Here is a 21,325-nt window from a genome sequence, read left to right as displayed (position 1 = left end):
GGTGTGCAATTATTGTCAAATATTAAATTTAATCCTTAAGACAACCCTGTGACTTAAGTAGCATAGTCATGATCATGCTCATCTTATAGATTTTGGAATAAGACTGGATTTGAGTCCTGGCTTGACTATTTACTATGTGATCTCTCCATTTCTTCATATAAAGAAGGGACAATTACATATAATTCAGTGAAAATATATTTAGAGTCTGAGAACTTGAGCTCAAATCTCATCTCTGTTACTTAGCTACCTGTATGATCAAGGACTTGATTCTTCATCTATAAAAATGAAGTCATTATACTAGATGGTCTCTAAGATCCACCTCTGTATTTATGAGAGGTATTTATCATACTGAAACTGCTTTTTAAAAAAATTCAGAATACTTTATTTTTCTAATTACATGTAAAGACAGTTTTCAACATTCATTTTTATTATATTAATTTTATTTATTTTAATACACATTGCTTTATGAATCATTTTGAGAGAGAAAAATCAGAGCAAAAAGGAAAAACAAGGGGAGTCAACATTCATTTATGTAAGATTTTGATTTACAGATTTTTTTTCCTCCCTCACTCTGTTACCTTCTTCCTCCCAAGACAGCAATCTGATATAGGTTATACATATACAATCATTTTAAATATATTTCAATATTATATGCATACTATTTTGAGGTTCAATTAAGATATGGTAAATAAATCCCTTTGTGATTCATATATTACTCTTTAAATATGATTTAGTCAGAGGCTTATAGACTTAGAATTGGAAAGGATCAAAGGCATTGTCTTATTCAACCTGACTCATTTTAAGATGTGGAAATTAAGGCCTTGGTGAATTACACAAAATCACATAGATTAAAAAAAAGGTAGGCCTAGAATTCGTCAAGGCCTTGTGATTCCAAATTCAGGATTGTTTTCACCTGATCACATTCCCATCTTATTATTAATACTAAATTTTAATAGCCCAACTATCTAAGCTTTCTCCAGATGAGGATAACTTCTAGGAAAAAAAAAACATGAATCTATACAAATATCTCTATAAAATATAACTATTAAAACAGCATAATTATTCATGTTTTTTTTAAGTGACTACTTATGAGAGATGGTTCATTTCAGTGTTTAAAGAACATCTACTCGCAATTTATGTAACTTATTGAACTTCAGTTATCAAACAATAGTTATTTATTTTTTTAAGAAACACAGTTTATGGGGCAGCTAGGTGGTACAGTGGATAAAGCACCAGCCCTGAAGTCACGAAGACCTGAGTTCAAATCTGGTCTCACGCACTTAATACTTCCTAGTTGTGTGATCCTGGCCATGTCACTTAATCCCAATTGTCTCAGGAAAAAAAAAAAAAGCAAGAAAAACAATTTATTGGGGATTTTAATCTAATACATTTTTTATTATTCCAAATACATGCAAAGATAGTTTTCAACATTCATCTTTGAAAAACCTTGTGTTTCATTTTTCCCTCTCTTTATCCTTCTCCTCTGCCCAAGACAGCAAGTTATCTGACAATAGCTATTTCTAATATTTCATACCAGATTAAGAAAAAATAATAAGCCTTCACTCACCCTGGATATTTTCTGAGTGCCTGAAGCCTTCTAGCCCATATGAACAGGTCCATCTAAAACAACTCATTCTAAATCATATTTTAGACATTAAAAACTCTAAGGATGTTTTCTATTGCTATAGACATTAATATCCTGCTGTTAGTTCTATTTGCTCCTATAAAAAAAAAAATCTTATCTTTGACTTCCCTCTCTTGATCCAGGAACATGAAATCTCTTCATCTTCTTTGCCAGAAGGGAATTATTTTCCTGCAGATTCTCTATGCTCCTTCATTCTTTTACTCATTAATAACAAAAATAGTGCATATGCATATAGGAATGATAATAGCGGTGTGGAATTTGCTGAAAGAAATACAGTTGTTTACATCTTTAGCCTGACTCTTCTAGGATATAATCCTGTTCAAGTAAAGTTTTATTACCAAACACAAACTTAAATCATCATTCCCCCTCCTTTGTGATCATGTCTAATTTATAATAAATCACTTAAAATCCTACATTCAATTCCCATAGTAATGTTCCAAACAATTTTTTTTATTTTTTCTTTATGCTTACTTTTAAGGATCCCCTTCATTTTTTATGATTCAAAAATCACTTATTAATCATCTACTGAGTGCAATCATCATAAAAGTGACTAAATATAAAAAGACAAAATTTTAAAATAATCCCTACCCTCAGAGAGCTTACTTGTTCCTGAATGTCTTTTAATATGATTGAACAAGTCAAAATAGTCTCACTGTGATTTCCAAATGGATAGAGAAATAACTCCCAGACAAAACAGCAAGTGTGGATATATTGGGAGTTGTAGTCATGATCTTGCACAATAGGTAGCCCAAGCCATAGGGATATCTTCTCACTGGAAGCAGCAGTAGAATTCAGCAGCCTTTTGGGTCTTAGCAGATGTTTATGGATTATAGTGCTCACCTCCAAATGTGAGGAAAGAACTAGAAAAGGTGCCCTAAAATTACTTACCCAACCAGACCTGATTACTGCAGGTTGGGATCCCATACTACAGCTGAAACATTAAAGAACGTGCAAAAACTTGTGCAAGACTGATTCTGCTAGAGAATCCAACCCAAATGACCATAGCAATTATTTATGTCCAACCTGTGGCAGAACACTTAGAGCTCCTCTTGGTCTAATCAGTCACAGTCGGACACACTAACTTGATTCTAACATAATAATGTCATTTTGGCCCTCTGTGAGAACCATGGACAACAACCAGATCCAACTGAACAGAGTATTACAAAATGTTATTTACTTCACAGGATCACTAAGAAGACAAATTGCTATATGAATATGAGTTCATGTTGTTTTGAATTAGAAGAATTATTTCACTGACATAGGTAATTCTCATTGAGGAAAGTCCTTCTACCATTGTAGAACTCTGTCTGCATTAATTATCATTGCTCTCATAGATTTCAGAAACATAGATTTAGTGTCTAAAAAGAGCTTAGGGATGATCCCCCAATCTTCTCATGTTCTAAAAGAAGGCACTAGAAATGAAAGAGATTGAAGTGCCTTGAAAAATTACTTGCTCAGATCACATATATGACCTAGATCTTCTGACTCCAATTTATCGCTCTTAGTAAATAATGTAATTTGTATAATTTTTTAAGCTTTTTAAAGTCCTTTTCTTATAAGAAATCTGTGAGGCTGGTGGTACATGCTTCATTAATACCATTATTTCAAATAAGGAAATAGAGATGTGGCTTAAGTAATTTGCTCATGAATAAACACATTAGTGTTAAAACTTAAAATGAGTTTCCTCAAATTTTCATCCAGTATCCAGTACAATATATTATACACTACTATGTCATCATTGTTGCCATCATTTGCATCAGCATTCTTATATTAGTAGTAGTAATAATGACATAATATATTATATAATAATGCATATATTATAATGATAAAATTATAATAGCAATCACAATAAGTGAACGTGCCTCATTATGGAGGTATTTATTGAACTGCCACGTGATAATAAAAAGTAATGATAGTAACAATAACCACAACAATTAGCATTTATATAACACTGTAGGTTTTGCAAAGTGCTTTACAAGTTTTATATCATCTAATTCTCACAACAACCCCGGGAGAAAGGGGCTATTGATATCCCCATTTTATAGAGGAGGAAAATAAAATAAAAGTTAAATAACTTTCCTAGGGTCGTATAGCTAGTACATGTCTGAAACCAGATTTGAGCTCATATTCCTGAATTCAGGTCTAATGCTCTATCAATGTACCGCCTAGCTGAGTTCAGAAAGATACGTTAACTTTTTTCTTAATATATTTGCATAATTAAGAAATGATAGAAGACAGTAGAGGAAAGTATTTTCTGGAAATGTGTCTCACTTTAGCTACTACTAGAACATATATTTTCAGTGAATGTTTGAGCAGGGCAACCCCCTGAGGCAAAATTGTGAAGTGAACAAAGATCCTTGGTTCTCTCAGCTTGCACTTTCTAAGACCTTATGGCCTTCCCATCTTTAAGTATCCCAGCCCTTTGTATTATTCTATCTTGCTCTGTTCTTCTTTCCCATTTTTTCATATCTAGAAAAAATCTATTTCTTCAAAGAAATCTGTTTTTATATTGTAAAATATGGATTGAAGGTCAATATATTCCCTCTACTTGGGGTTTTTCACTTTAAATCTTAGTCCTCATTTTAAAAGGAAAGGGATTGTCTCTGATTGTCCCAACCAAAAGGTAATGGAGCATGTAAACAAGATAGCAAATTAAAGGGGTTTTCTGGATATTTAAATCACATCATAGAATTTTTTCCTAAAGAAGAGTTATTTCCCAACTATGATTTTGAAAAACAACATGTGATATCCCCATCACCAGATTGTCCACTAACATCATGCAGAATATGTTCTATATGGTACTCAATCCTGTCATAAATTATCACAGATGTACAAAATGGAAAATGCACATAAAATCTAATTCAATTCAATTCAGCAAATATTTATTGAGGGACTATTATGCACAAGACACTCTGAAAAAATGTGGAGAATACAAAAATAAAACATCTACCCATGCCCTTAAGAAGTTTACATTCCACATTTTTTAGTTTTACAGAGCATTTTAGGTGGGAAACATGGGATTTGGAACCAATGACTTTGGGTGTGGATATGAAATTTGCCACTTACTACCTACTGGACAAATCACTTAGGTTGTCTGGGTCTCAATTTCTTCATCTATAAAATTAGGGGGTTTAGCTCCCTCTTATCTCTAAACTTTTGTGCCTATGATCTCACTTAATATTCAGAAGAACTTGCAAGATTGACATATAGCACAGACTTTATTATTCATTATTCCCATTTTATAGATGCAGAAGCCCAAGGTCTTTCTGCTGTGTAGTAGCATGCCCTGAATTCAAGTCCAGATCTTCTGATTCCCAATCCAGTGTTTCTACCACATTTACATAACTGGTTATATTCTCCATGGATATTTCAATGATAATGGAATTATTATTTGTATAACAACTCATTGTCTTTGGAGTAGGTGCTTTGGAGAATAACAACAAAGTAAATCCACCTCCTTTGGGAGAAAATTATCCTGCTCTTTCATTATATTTAAAATTATAAATAATCAACTGATAGTCTAACCTTTCCTCCAGGTAAATCAAAGTCAAAAATTCATGAGCACAGAAAACAATTTGCGGATATTTCCTTGAACAGTGAGAATGGATGAATGGAAACTGGATTATTTAAATATACAACCAATATGATTAGTTAAATATTACTGATTCAGTCAGCCAAACTATATCTCATCTAAAGACACAAATGAATTTTTTAATCAAACTTTACTGGCTCCCTAACCTTGTTTGGATACAAGAGATAATGGAAAGTTCCCATAATAAAAGAACTTCTTCCTTCAGTAGAAACTCACAGAGCATTTGAGACCCACATTAGCTTCATTTCCATTTAAAGGCATCTTGAAAGCTAGGATTCAGAAAACCTGGATTCCAGTACTGTCTCTGCCTCTTACTTCTACTTGATCCTGTGGATTTTACTTAAGCTTTTAAGATCTTGTTCTCCTCATGTATAAAGTAGCAAAAATAATACTTTTTATCTCCCTGAAGGTAGAGAATTGGACCAGATAACCACTTGAGGTAAGGAATTGGATCAGGCAGTCACTTCCAACTCTGAGAGAAGGAAAGTGACTTGCTCATGGTCTCAGCCAGATCACAGCTCTACGTGATCTTAAGTAAGTCACTTCATTTTTGTGAAATGGAAATAAATAAAGCCACTAAATCATCTTTCAGGACTGTCTATTGAGTTAGTTTTAAAATCTAATGTTTTTTTGAGGGGGGTTATTTTGTTTTGTTAAATATTTTCCAATTATACTTTAATAAATTTAATTTATTTCCTGATTACATTTTAATGCCAATCCCCTTTGAGAGAGTTATAATCTGCATGAGACCCATGGCTGGCATGTTCGACCCTACTGATGTAGTGAATATTGTACCAGAGTTAAAGTTGTGAAGACTTGGTTCAAATCTTTTTTCTGTTTCAAAAGGGTTTCTCTCAATATCAATAGGAGGTGCCACAAAAATAAAATCAATAGGAGAGAGTCTCCACACCAGTGAAACATCTCTGATGTTCATTGTGACCTCATTTTAAAAAGTTTAAAGTACTACAGGAATTTAAGGATGTCTAAAAAATTTAAATGACTAATACTCATAGACAAACCAGTCTGTATTGAGTGTGATGTGCCTTCTAAGGCTAGCATGATCATTGCTATAGCAATTTTTAAATGTTTTATGTTGTCTTAGAAATGAGATCCTTAATACCTTCAAAAGATCTTTATAATGCATTTTTTACGTGGAGAGGCCTATAATACATTCTGGATATTTCTAAACTACCAACTAAGTTTCAGGTACATGAAAGTTTGGGCAGGGAGCTATCTTAAACTCATTGTATCCCAAGTGCCCAACACAATGCCCCATACAAGGTAGTAGACCAGGAAATGTGGATTAATGACGATTTTTTGGTAATTAGTGAGAGATACTGAAATTAGATTTAATTAGGTTTTAACCAAACTGTAATAATATAAATTACAAGGTCTATCAAAAAAAAAAAAATAGCCAAGACACAATGGCTTCAAGTACTTAATAAATATTTGCATAATATAAAAAAAGATATTTGAGAATGATAGACTGAAACGAGAACTGAGATGAGCTTTCCTGCTGTGTTCTAGGAATGTGGACTTTTACATGGTATAACTGGGGCCTTTGGAAAGTCTTGATTCTGGGCCCTTTTCCAAGCATCCCTCTTCACATTGGCTCTTCCACTACACAGTCACCCAGCACACAATTACCTCTTTCTCTTTGCTCCTGTTGTTGTCATGATTCATTAGGTACAAAGGCAGGAGACTGGCCCAGAACAAGTCGGAAATAGAGTGTTTCACCCCCAAAGAAAGTATGGGGAATGGTGGGCGAGCAACCATGAGCAGGTAAGCAAACAGTAAGTGACCGAGGCAGTGTGGAATGTCTGTGAGCAAGAGGAGCCAGTAGGCTGGGCCCGAGCCCAGATCCTCAGTCTGTACTAACTGTGCTTCCCATCCAGTATGTCCAGCATCTTCGGCCACCATCGATTCTTTATGTCTGTTTGGTTCACAAAACTTCTCGGGGCCATATTCATTTTAATTCATAAAAACTTCTTGTGCAAGGTGCTGTTCTTATCCAGAGTAGTGTGCTTTGCATGCTTAAGTGTGAACCCCCAAGTGTGACCTAAGAGATGCCCTGCATTGGAGATTGGAAATAGGAAGAGATATTGCTGTGCTTTCATATTGCAGCCTGAGTTGACCCCTGTGTAGACTAATACAATAGCCAATGATTAATAGCCTCCAAGTCAGTCTGCTTGAGTCTGAAACTTCATGACTTCATGACTGTCGCAAGCCAGTGAATAGATAGGGATGAAGATGTGTTCCCAGGGCTAAAATGAAATGAGCTAGCCTTCCTCTGGCTCCTGTAGATTCGCAGCTCCTTTCCTTTCTGTGTGTTTCATCTAAATTGTACCTGTCACTGAGCTGCGCATGTGTCTTGATAATGGTTCATCCACTACCTGGAGTCTTCCCAGGAATCTGTGGACCTTCTTGAACATGGATGTGTTGCATGAGTTTAAAAATTGCTAACTTGCATGGATTTATGTTTTCAAAAAGGAGTTTTTGGGGAAAAGACGATACAAGATTATCTAAGTCAGCATTCTGGGAATTTGTGGGTAGAAGCAGGAATTGACTACTCATATAGTCAATAGCCTTGGGTTCTGAACCATTTCTCAATTGTGTTTTGATGTAGAAATATAGAAATGGAGAAGTACATTCCTGGTTATGTAGTAGACCCATTGATTGATTTCATATGTATATGAACATATATATATATATGTGTGTGTGTATATATATATATATATATATATATATATATATATATATATATATATATGCACATATACATATATACACACCCAGTTACACTTTTTTTTTTCTTTTCTGTTAAGTCATGAGGAAATATGTGTTTAGAAAAGTTTTCCAAAAAATAATGCCATGGAGCTTTTCATGCTGGTTTTTGAGTTTGTTTTTCTTTAGTAGGTTCCTTCAAGTTTGAGAACCATTTTCTCATATTCTATACTTTATGTAATTCTCCATAATCTCCTGGATGCTTGAGATCACATTCACTCAAGAGTAGTTCCTATAGAGGAGTCATTCCTATAGTCTTCCTTCATGCTAAAGCAAATAGTCTTAACCATTTTGTCACAGATTCCTTATGATCAAACCCATGGACCCCATCTTTAGATAATGTTTTTAAATTTATAAAGTAAAATATATAGGAACACAAAGAAAACTTAGATTGAAATACTTTTCAAAATATTTTACAAGTTTATCATTAAAACAAATTAGAAATACTAGTGCTAGATATTGGCAGCAGATGCTATTTCCTAGTAACCCTCTAAATACAGAAAATCCATAAATGTACCTGAAATGGACTGAAGAGATGAACATTTTCCATATGTGTCAAAACTTTATGATAAAACTTGAAGCAGTTCTTACCCATTACATCCAAGGACTTCATAATGCTTTCTGTTTGTACTACTCTTTCTTCCAAGTAATAAAATATAGAAAAGTTTAAGAACCACAACATTAGGCAAAATGTTCAATAGAAAACTTGAGAATCCAATTAAAAGGAACAAAAAACTTCCATGAAAGAAAGGATTGAGAAGTCAAATTGTATTAGAAATTCTGGATTTTCTCAATAAATAAAAGTGAAAGTTGAACTTTAAGTTGATAACAAGAAGTCAAAATAGTGCAAAAGCCAAAATAAACAGTTCAATATCAATCAAAAATTTACTACAAGTGCTTAAAAAGAAAAGAAACCAGAAGGGAGGGAGAATACTCAAAGAAAGAGAATGAGGAAACTATATGGATATCTCTCTGGCCACAGGAACATAAAACAATTAAAATGCAAGCTGGTTCAAGTGTGGACCAGATAGTTGTGCATCCTTAATAAAATGAATTACAAAATCATCAAGGGAGGTGACTGAAATTAATTTTTCTCAACATTGGAAAGTGGCAAAGCTGGGAAGAGCCATACATTTCACTCATTTGTTTTAACATAATCCATGAATCCAAAATAATTTAACCAGATTCTTCTCCAGTACAAACTCAATGCCAATTTTCTTAACAGAGGGTATCACTAATTTGCTAATAAAATATAAGAACACCAATAACTTCATCAAATATCAGCAAATCACAAAAATCAGAAAATATCAGCAAATTATTCACCTCATAACACATTCACAGTTTATATCAATAAAAATCCTATGAAGACAAAGATATATATATATATACATATATACATATATATATATATGTATGTATGTATGACACATATAGAGAGACAGAGAATGAGAATTTACCATGGAGCAAAAATAAAGTGTCAAAGTCCTTCAATTGTATAAATAAACCATAAAGTCAAAACTGGGTTAGAATCTTTAAGATTATCAATAAAGGAAGAATTATCTTATTCAATAATCACCAAATTGATAATGATGTACTCTTTATACAACTGAGGCATTTTGGCATATTCAGATTGTAGAAAATTTAGTTCTTGTCACATACTAGATGCTAGATAAATGTTTGTTCCCTTCCTTCACCTAATAGCACATATCTCACAGAGTTGTTGTGAGGATCAAATGAGCTAATATTTATAAAGCACTTAACATAGCATCTTTCACTTGGTAGGTGCTTAATAAATTATTGCCTTCCCCTTCTATAAATATTGGTACATAATAAATATTTGTTAAATGAATTATATACAGCTATAGTATTCCCATTAATCATATAACACTATTCTTTTATTTTAGTGTAGTGATAAATGCATCTATATCTTAGAATGCTAGAATTTTTTTTAAGAGTCTGGGGTTAAGTGACTTGCCCAGGGTCACACAGCTAGGAAGTGTTAAGTGTCTGAGATGAGATTTGAACTCAAGTCCTCCTGAATTCCGGGCTGGTGCTCTATCCACTGCACCACCTAGCTGCTCCCTATAATGCTAGAATTATTGGGTGACAGCTCATCCTCTGAAATGACTAAAGGCAATGCATTTTCCCTGTTCACACAGAAACTTTTTTATTGTTTTATGATCTTTATGAATAGCTTATGCAAAGTTTACCAGGTGCTGATCTCCCAGCATCTTCATGAGGCTGGAAAGACAAATATTATCACCATTTTACTGAAAATGAGAAGGGAGAAAGTTAATGAATAGCAGGGGCAAGATGCAGACACAGGGCAAGTCTTTTGAATCCAAAGAGCACTAAAATACAGCATCATTCAGAGGTGCAGAAAATATTTTGGGATTCCAGAGCTGGAGTAGGCTTCATGATAAAGAGTTTGCTGGGACATGTTAAAAGCAGCTTGGAGTGCAACCTGGAGAAGAATATTTGTAAAATAATATGTTGGGTGCTTAGAGTAAGAATAAAAAATGATACATAACCCCTATTCTTAAAAAGCTTATTTTTATCCTGGAAGACAACTGTGCAAAGAGATGATACAGTGAATCTGTTCATCACCAATTCACACAGTACTGAATCTCAATTCTATAATATGAATACAAATGTGACATGCAATAGAATGATATGAATTGTTTAATAGTAATTAGGGCTAATAGATTGATAATAGTGAATGAATTATTTCAATGTATTACTATCCAAATGGCTTCAAGGTTAGATGATTTCTAGTGTTCCAATGTAACAACTCTTCACATTGTCAAGTGAGTGCCTAGAGATGGGTTCCCAGAGGGTGGCTAACTCTTTGTCTCATATAAGTTTAAGAAGTAATCCTGAAGAATCGGGGTGTAATATCATTTTGTATTATCATTCAGGAACCACTACCTCCCCCAAAAAATGGTATACTTATTCAGTCCATATCAATTATCCAATGAGAGTTAAGAAGTTTTTTAGTGGCACCATTTACTAACATGGTATAATAAGAATATTTAGTATGCAATATTCTCCCAATAATCTGGAGGACAGTCTTCTACAAGAATACAGAGAGTAAATGAAAATATGAACTCAAGCTTAAAAAGTCTATGTGGCAAAACGTTCTAGTTGAATAAAAGTTCTTTTTTCTCTGCTTTCAAACCTCATTAAGTCTTCCTAAAGTGGGTGTGCTGTCTACTGTGCTACAAATATCAAGGCCCTTGTAAAACATGAAGTTTTACTTCTGCCTGCTTCAAATGGGACAAAAATCTCTGAACCTCTTTCTCTTCTTCCTATTTAGTTGGTTCTTTTTTAGCTCCTAGCTGAATGAACTGTTACCAGTCTTGTCTCATTGACATATCAATGAAGAAGGAGAAGAATGTGATACTCCTTCTGCATTCAATCTTTCTAACCATATTCCCTGCCCCCTAATGTGGACCCAAAAATATTGCATTCTTAAAGTACTCTCAGAGTGACTGATGAAATTCTATAGAATCTGAATGTCTGATATAAAATATACACAAAGCTATCGTGTTTTTTTCAACTGTCCCCAAAACATTTAATCATATGACTTTATCTTTACCAACTTGATTAAGTAGGCTGTTTATACTTAATTAATGTCTCTGATTGATTGAATTCCTAAAGGTTGCTAGGATCTGTTCATGCCTAATTTAGAGATTTGACTGATTCTATAACTCAATCAAAATAGCATTCTTTCCTATTAAAAATATCAGAGCATAGAATATCTTATTAGTTACATTAATTGTGGCTGAGGATACAAAATATTTGATATTTGTCATAAAAAAGACTGTCATTAGAAATGATCTGAATGAAAAACTAAACCCACCTCTTTGTAATATCCAGAAGTATGTACATTTGATATAAGAAAATAAAATAATATATATCCCCTACTCTTAAAGAGTTTATTTTACTCCTGGAACACAGATTATGGAAAGGAATGATGAAGGGAATATGTTCACCATCAATTCATATAATATTAAGTCTGGATTCTATAATATGAATAGTAAGGTGACAAGTTATGCAATAAAATTATATAAAGTATTTAATAAGTAATTAAGGCTAATAGATTAATAATAGCAAATGAATTATTTAAATGTATTGCTGTCTAAATTATCTAAAAGTTAGATCAGTATTCCAATGCAGCACTTCCTCATTGTCAAGTGGGTGCCTAGATGTAGTTCCCCAGAGGGTATCTGACTCTCTATCTCTTATAAGTCTAAGAAGTAATCTGGAAGGTTTGGAGTCAGTTAAAAAGCTTTTATTTAGTACCTACCAGTCCTGTGACTTTAAACAAGTCATTTACCCCTTCTATGGGCCTTTTTCCTCATCTATACAATGAAAGGATTGCACCAAATTGTCCATCACCTAAATTCTTTCCAAACTTTGATATCCTGTGAAATAACATTGTCTAATGTATTATGGAGAATATGGAGAAAATATTGTTGTCTCTACCATGGAGGTATCAATGCTATTGGAGAGAAAAGACTCATGTATAAAAGGAGAAAGAGTATTAGTGATTGTTGTGGTAGTAACCACTCTCATTTCTATAGTACTTTAAGAGTTACAGGTTACTTTCTTTACAATGACATTTATGAGTCAAATACTGTATTTATCATCCATGCTTTACAGATTAAAAATCTGAGATTCAAAAATCTCAAAGGAGTTATCTGAAAGCACTCTTTGTGGTTTAATACCAAGATGTACAAAGTCACAACACAATAAATAGTAAGGAGAGGAATAAAATCTAGTTATTTTGATTATAAATCTAATGTTCTTTCTTCTTTACCATTTCCATGTAAATGAAGGAATTAGAATTGTAACAGACTTTTATATTGTCTTGAATTATTCATTAACTTTTTATGCATTTTTGCATATACAGCTGGCCTCCCCAAGTAGACTGCTCTCCTTATGCACAATGTTTGTTCAATCTTTATTCTGGAGGGCATTGGTTTATTCTAAGTAATAGGACTATAAATGTTCAGTAATGGGAGATAGCAATAGTGACCAATTGTTGGGATAAAGCTTCACAAAAGCATTCACAAAAGCTATAACATCAAGACAAGATTACGTGATACCACATTCCCTGAAAGAAGAGAAGAACCATTATCATAATATATCTCAATTATTTTCATACAATGCAATTGTACCTAGTTCTGCAGTTGTAGTACAGGAAAGTACATGACTAATAAGGGCCACAAGCTATTAAAGGAAGGCCCAAGGAAGGATAGTAGCAGAAGGTTTTTAACATCTAGGACATTTTTCTTTTACAAAATCCAGATATATTTTTTAATGTCCTGAACCCAGCCCAGTCATGATTATGATTGAATTTTCTGGACTTTTAATTCTACCATAATGGAAATCATTTCACTGTTCAGTTATCTATATGAGTTTAACAAAGTAGTAGAGACTATGTTTTCCCAATACTATGATGGGGTTGGAAGTGGTTACGGCATTCTTATTGTTCTTTCTCTTGCCCAAAGGGCTCAGGAAACCTTGATTTGGCAGTGAAATTAATGATAAATCAACTCAGTTTTCCCAATTAGAATACAAGCCTTTGAGGGCAGAGACTGTTTTTTCCTCAACTAACGAAAGCATTCTTCATCTTCCTACATAATTATAGTTTAGTGCTCCAATGTCCCAATTTATAGGTGATTTCATTCTTGGGGCTTAGTAAGTTATTCATAATAAGCCAAAGCTGCTATCAGATCCAGGAAGGTAATTCCCACTGTCATTTATCAAGAACAATGCCAGTTCCCAATATTTGAATCTCAGCCCAGGAAGTTTACAAATGTGTGATTATTTAGTTTGAAAATGTCATTTAATACAAGCAACAAAGTAAATTGCATTTTGTACCATTTTCAGATTAATTTTTTAGAAATACCACTGAGAAGGAAAGAAATGACAAATCCCAAGTTGACTTAAAAGAATCTTTCAATGCTCTGTACTACAATCAATTATACAAAGGAATATTTTATGAGGCTATCAGAAACTGGAAGTGAGGCTAATGTTTCTCTGATTTAGAATTTAAATTACTGGCTTCATTAAATGACACAAATAAAAAATGTTTTTCTAATTCCCTTAGTTTGGTTTGCCAAGAGCATCATAAATTGTGTGAGTAAATTCCTTTTGTGAGGTAATGCTAAATTATAGAGAGAGAGGCAGCCAGTTTGAAACAACAGTCAGATAGCACTAGGAAGATCAGGGTTCAAAACATATCTTTGATGCTTCCTCTTGAGAGATGGTACCAGTTGGCTCCAGCCACACTCCTGATTTTATCCCTTTGAAGAGCTATCATATATAAACTTATTCTGTTTAGTCCCAAGCCAGAGCAAGAACCAAGAGAAAAAGAAGAGAAAAATGAAATCAAACTTAATGAAAGGAAAAACTTTCTAATAATCACAGTTTTTCAAAAGTGATATGAGCAAGAATCTTTGTTGAGAATTTGGTTAGCAAGTAAACCTTTCAAGATCAGGAGCTGTTTTTAGTTTTGTCTTTATACCCCTGGTATTTAATACAGTGCCCATCAAGTAAAGTTCAATGTGAAATAACAAGTGTAAGCATGACAGTAGGAAAATTGGTTGCACTCATAGGTTTTATTAATAAAAGCATAATGCCCAGAATGAGGAAGAAGGTAATCTTATTTACTATTCCTCAGTTAGAACAATACTAAAATGTGGTGTTTTCTTCTGGCTACCCACATTTCTGGAAGGAATTTAACAAAATATATCAATACTAGAAGAGGCCAACCAGGATGGTAAAAGGAATGGAAAAAACTCCATATTCACTTTAGTTGAAGGAAATGTAGATTCTTAGCATAGATGGAAGAAGACTTATTAGAGTATAATAGCTGTTTTTGAGTTATGAATATCTGTCATGTAGAAATGCGATTGGAATTATCCAGCTGGGTTCTACAGGGCAAAACTAAGCAAGAGTAAAAGTCACATAATTGAGGCTTTATATAAGGGAAGATGTTCCAGGCTGGAATAAGTTGTCTTGGTGGATAACAAGTATTCCCTCTGTGTAGATCTTCAAGAAGATAAATTGACAATGGGATCCTCTTCAGTCTTTTGGATTAGATGCTTTCTAAGTGTCCTTTTTACTATTATACTCTATTTCTGTTTCACTCATTCACTCAATCAATAAGCATTATTAAATATCTATATGTTCTAGGTACTATGTTAAGTGCAATAAAGACAAATGCAAGAGTCCCTGCCCTCAAAGTGTACATTACATGCTAGTAGGGGAAAATTGAATGAAGCAGTTGTTAATTTTCATGAAATCACTGCCAAATTAAAGAAAATGGCCTTCTGAGTCCTTCAAGGAAGAGAAAGAACAAGAAAAATGCTTCAATGCAATCCCACTGCTTCAGAACATTGAAAAAAATATTCTTTCTACTACCTTTCTATGCTTAGATAGAAAATTGAACAGTGACAAAAATAATTTCTACTCAAGTAAACAATGCTGCCTGATGGAGAATTGTCACATTCTAGAAGTTCAGTGAATTAATTTTTAGCTACTTTTTAACAAACATCCCCCAACTCTTATTACTGTTCTAGGGTTTATGGGAGATAGAAGGAACACAGGCAAAGGGACATATATTTTTATAAATTGACTATATCTGTCAACTAGAATTTAAGTATCTCAGATTACGGAGTCAGCACAACACTCTGATAAGCAATTAATAATGACTACGTGGAGAAAAAGGAGACTATGGAAGAAACTCTCAATAATCTATTTAGGGAAGAATTTCATAAATACATTCATTCATTCATTCAAATATATTCATTGAGTTCCTATTATATGAATGAATGAATTACAAAAACATATATTAAGTACTTAACATGTGCCAAGTAAAAAGTCAACTCAGGTTAATAGCTTTATTATGAGTTGTATAGATTTTCAAGAACAGAGCCTAGAGTCTTTTGAGAAAATAGAAGTAAATATGAATAAAATTTGCACATGGTTCCATAAGACCTTTCAACTGACCTTATAAGAAGTATAAATGTAGATCCCAAATGAAGAAAAATTTCAACTTCCTATTGATATTTGGGTTATCTATCCTCTAGCACAAGAAGACACAGTGCTCTATATATAAAGCAGAATTGTAATAGCTCAAAGAAAAAATGAGATATGAAAATTTAGAGAAATCTCCAACTCAAATATTCATTCAGACTATAAGTGTGCTACCTGTAGTAGAGCCTTCTGAACTCATATTGATCTCAGTCATTTTTGGACATATTGCTTGATCCTAACTAACATTGATCTCTTTGGTCCTCTCCCAATATGACAGCAACAGATATCTGAGTGGAATCTGCCTCCTTTCATTCCTGACAAAAGTTCCTCTTCCTAAACCTAACTAAGGAAAATAATAGATACAGGTAGAACCCCCAACTGAAGGGGACCTGTTTTGGTGAATTTAGCTAGAAGCTGCCCCATCCAGAAGGTCACATCAAACAACAAGACTTCCCATTGATGTTTCAGATCCATGCAACATCTTTTTACCTCTCCTGCTTTTTTTAATTTCTGTTTTCCCAGTGGGCCTTGGTTACAAATCTAAATATCTCATGCCACAGTCTAGAATTCTGGAAACTTTTTTTAACCTTTTGGAATATATCTGGAATCTTTCATTGGAAACCTTTCTAGAGTAAGTCATATTTAATACTAGTGATATTTCTGAATAATTGAACAATTCTTTAAGCATATTGAAATATTGGATTCAGTACTAGTGATACAACAAAAAACAAAAAATAGTTCCCATCTCAAGGAACTATGGATTCCTTGTGTTGACTAACACCATCATACTTTGTTTCTCTTCATTAAACACAGCATCCCATATTTCTAATTCCTATATATTTTGAACAAATTTTAGTTCTAGGACCTATAAGATTCCCTCTCAGGGAGATTTGTTCAAGGAAGGAAGGAAAAAGAAAGGAACTAATCATTCATTAAACACATACTATTAAGTGACAGATATAGCTCTGTTTTCTTTACAAATATTATCTCATTTGATTCTCACAACTTAATGTCTATCAGGGATCTGTTCTATGAGTCTTCTCTTATAGCTAAAATATTTTTCTTTGTGTCCTACATTCCCCAGGCTAATCTGACTCCCTCTTTATTCTTATTCCCTTGTCCTTTTTTTAACATAAGAAGTTTCTTCCCTCCCTGGTACATCTCTTCAAATCTTATCCAAATCTCAAGCTTTCTTTGACCAATTGGAAATCCTCTCCTTTTTCTTTCTCTTGTAAACTTGAGTAAGAGCTCCTGAACACTGATTAGATCTTATTGGTGATTTGATGAACTTATGGACTCCCTCTTTTAAACTGATAAAGTGAAATACAAAGAATTAAAAGGGAACACAGCCATATCAAAATGCAGTGATTAAATTTAAAAACAAAATTTTCATGGATCACACATTAAAAATCCTTGTGTTATACCATTTTTTCTAATTTATCACATTGGATTTATTGTATAAATAATAGCTTCATAGATTTTAAGGAAAATAGATTTTGAATATGATGATGTTATAGTTGTCATATTGATATGTTTCTGTATTGCCTTCCTTGATAGAATGTAAGCTCTTTGAGGGCAGGGATTAATGCATGTCTTTTATCTTTTTTCTCCAGTGTTTATTTAGCATGGTACCTAGTACATAGTAGGTATTATAGAAATCTAAATTAAGGCATCTTCTAACTTTTAACAAGATCAAGAAACACAACTTTCCCTTTAATTTTGAGTCTTTGAAGATAGATTAAAGGTATGAAAAAAACATGTTTCCATCCTTTATATTCAATACAAAGTATTTGATAAGTTTATAAGATACTTAAAAGCATTAAGGTGTACTTAAGCTGTGCCTAAAATTCTTAGCTATCCCAAAACACATCTGGACCATATGAGGAAGTGATTCTTGTTGACTGCCCATATTCATTGTGAACACTTGCACTGCTTGGAATGCATAATCAGTAATAGCATTACTAATCTCTCAGACAACTGAAAAATATTTATCCAGAGTCAGCATATTAAGGTCATCTCTCACCAGCAGTACATATTGCCACCCAAATACCCAATCATACAAGGATCAAATGAAAATAAAGAAGAATTAGGTTTTGGCAAAAGCAATTATCATTTTAAAAGGTATTTTTGAAAGTCCTAAATTGAAAAAAAAAAAAAAAAAAAAAAAAAAAAAAAAAAGGAGAATGGAGACCTTCTTAAAATGTATATGGTTCCAAAAGTGGGATAAATGAGCTTAGAAGTTGGCAGATTTCCCCCCTCTATAACACTTTAATCAGAAACTGGATGACCTGTTCTAAAATTTTTTCTTCAGATCTGTGTTATGCTTTGTGGCTTGTGAAGTCTCAACTAATTCTGAGATTCTGTGATTTTTTTTTTTTTTTTTTTTTTTTTGCACAGCATAGTTACTCCTGTCAGTTTTGAAAATACAGAGAAACTGTTGAAGTCTTTAGTATTCCTAAATATATTATATCGAAATATAAGAATACTTTAAACAGCTTTAAATCCTCACTATATGGAGACCAGGTTAACCAAGGCAAAAAGCAGTAGTGATTAATTAGATATTCTTAGACAGATTATTGAGAGGTATATTGATACCTATTTACTGATACAGTTCACTGCCTTCCTCAAGGAAAATCCTTTCTATATGTATATAAATTTAGATCTTCTAATTATCATGTAGAATTTTTGCTATAAATCCCCCCAACTCATAAATATCTAGAAACTCTTAAATTCTGTCAATATGGAAAAACAACAACAAAAAAGGGAATTTATGTAACTGGAGAGCTATATTTGAAAGCCTTTTTGAAACCAGTAAGCAACTAGCATTTCTCTAAAGTAAGGGAGGGAAGGATTAAAAAATGGAAAGTACTATTATGGCTGACCTTCATTATCTGAATTTCAAAATTGCAATGTTACAATAGCAGACATTTGAATAACATTACCTTAACAGAGCTTCCTCTGTTCAGGTTTAATTAGTCAGTCATTCTGAAATGGAGAAAGGTGATATGTAGCTGAGCAAGGTTCTACAAATATATAGGTAGATGTAGTAAGAAATAATTCTGGGAAAAGTGAAAGCAGAGTGGTCAAGAAATATGTTGTTAACAGGAAAAAGAGGCAGTACTCTGTCAAAGTAAGTCAACTAATATTTCAGTCAACCCAAAGTTAGTAAAATTAAATTAATAACTTCACAAAGTTATCACACAAAGCAATATCTATCAGTTTTAAACAAGCACAATCCAAATTTGAATAAGACCCAAAGCAAAGATCATCAGCAGTTTGAGACTAACTGAACACATGCAAACACAGCATTGTCAGAACTGTTTCTTCAAAGTGTGTCATATTTTCTAAGTTGTTTTTCTCTTCTTTTACATTCTATATATTGAATTGTTTGCTATCTATGGGAAGGGATGGGGAGTAATGAGGGGGAAAATTTTGGAACACAAGGTTTTTCAAAGGTAAATGTTGAAAATACCTTTGCATGTATCTGGTAAAATAAGTCATTAAAAAAGAAAAAAAAATATCCACCTAGCCCAGAATTATCTGTCATCACCTTCATAGTATAGTTCTGTGAACTCAGAGACAGTCACCAATTATTGCTATCTTCAATTACTTTGAGTTGAGAAATAGTAGGGAGAGTTACAGACTACATCATCCAGTCATTCATCATTCATTCATTGTACAATAATTTATTAAAAGTACTTTCCAGATATCTTATGCTAGTCTAGTTGCCAGGATACAAACAAAAAAATAGCTTCTGTCCTTAAGTAATTATATTCTCTTTGAAAAAAAATAACATGCATACCACCAAATACAAAACAAAACAGAAACTACATGTGGGCATATATACAAATATATAAAATATATACCAGAAATTATATACATACACACATATATGCATGTGTATATCATATTTATTTGTAGAACAGATATACATGTGTATGTGTGTATATGTGTTTGTGTGTGTGCTATTCAAAAGTAATTAATTACTTAATGCAGTGCCTGGCACATACTAAGTGTTTAATAAATATTGATTGATTGAATTTCATGGGAATGGTATTTACCATTGGGCAGATGAAAAAAAGAGTTCATGAAGGAGATGTCTCCAGAGTTGTCTTGAAGTTAGTAAGAGCCTCTAAGAAGGAGATACAAATAGGGAATACATTTTAGACATGGAGTTATTTATGTAAAAGCTCAAATATAGAAGAAAGAAAAAAGTATTGGGTAAACAGAACAGAGAATGCAAGAGAAGAGAAATGTTCTATAAACCTGAAAAAAAAAAATAGATGGCAATTAGGTTGTGAAGGGCTTTAAATGCCAAACAAAAGAGTTTCTATTTAATCCTAGAGAAAATAAGGAACCACTGCACTTCTGGAGCAAGGGAATTATAAGGTTAAACCTGTGCTTTAGAAATACCCATTTGGCAAATGTGTATTGCATAGGTTTGGGAGAGATGAGTCTTGTGACAAGGAGATGAATATAGTGGAAAGAACATTTGTTTGGACACCAGAAGACCTAAATTCTAATTCAAAAACTCACATTTGCTAGCTATATGGTTTTGAGGAAATCACTCTATCTCTGTGCACCAGATTTGGGGCTGACTAGCAAAGACTGTATTATCAGAGAGGTCAACCAAATCAGACCCCTGGGGAAGAGAGAAAGAGAGTTGAGAAGTTACAGTCTAGTCTGTTTTATCTAGGCTCCAACCTCTTCAGCTTCCTTCCTCACAGCTGTGGGCTTCATTCAGGCAAATAAAGGCAAGAAAAACATGCCTAGGGAAGTAAGAATGAAGAGAAAATCTAAATATTGAAACTCTTTATTGCATAAGGAACATTTATGAGAACATTCAGTAGAAGCAGAAAATTGCTCTGGGTATCATGAAGGAAAATAACAAAACCAAAACAAACAAACACAAAACTTAAAAGACATGATCCTTTTTGATCATGCCATGGAGCCTGAGTTTACCAAGAATAAAACACCCAATAAGTCGTGTTTATGAAGCATTCTGTGAAACAATGAATGTTTAAATATGTTTGTTATTTTCCAGAATATATGCATATGTGGGCATCTGCTACTCCATGTTGCCTTTCATATGCATACATACATATACAAAGGTTATGTGTATATGTGTGATTTCTTTGGACTAGGGAAGTCCTAGAAAGCTTTAAATATCCTTAGGATTCTGGTGATTTGGATTCAATTCCAAGCTTTTATATATACTATATTTATAACCCTAGGCAAGTCACAACTTCTCAGTG

General features: G+C 33.2%; 1 protein-coding gene across 4 annotated transcripts in view; it reads left to right on the top strand.

Moving 5' to 3' along the window:
* GRM5 (glutamate metabotropic receptor 5) overlaps nt 1–21,325 on the top strand; it is a 696,817-nt gene that overhangs the window by 668,916 nt on the left and 6,576 nt on the right. The window contains exon 9 of one of the 4 annotated variants that reach the window (XM_074304688.1): nt 6,924–7,019. The exons of the other annotated variants lie outside the window; for them this stretch is intronic. Within the exon in view, the coding sequence (XP_074160789.1) occupies nt 6,924–7,019 (96 nt within the window). The remainder of the gene's footprint in view (nt 1–6,923; nt 7,020–21,325) is intronic. 4 annotated transcript variants of the gene reach the window in all.

The sequence above is a fragment of the Sminthopsis crassicaudata genome, chromosome 3, assembly GCF_048593235.1.
Source record: "Sminthopsis crassicaudata isolate SCR6 chromosome 3, ASM4859323v1, whole genome shotgun sequence".
Classification (NCBI taxonomy): Eukaryota; Metazoa; Chordata; class Mammalia; order Dasyuromorphia; family Dasyuridae; genus Sminthopsis; species Sminthopsis crassicaudata.
This window is presented reverse-complemented; position numbering and strand designations above follow the sequence as displayed.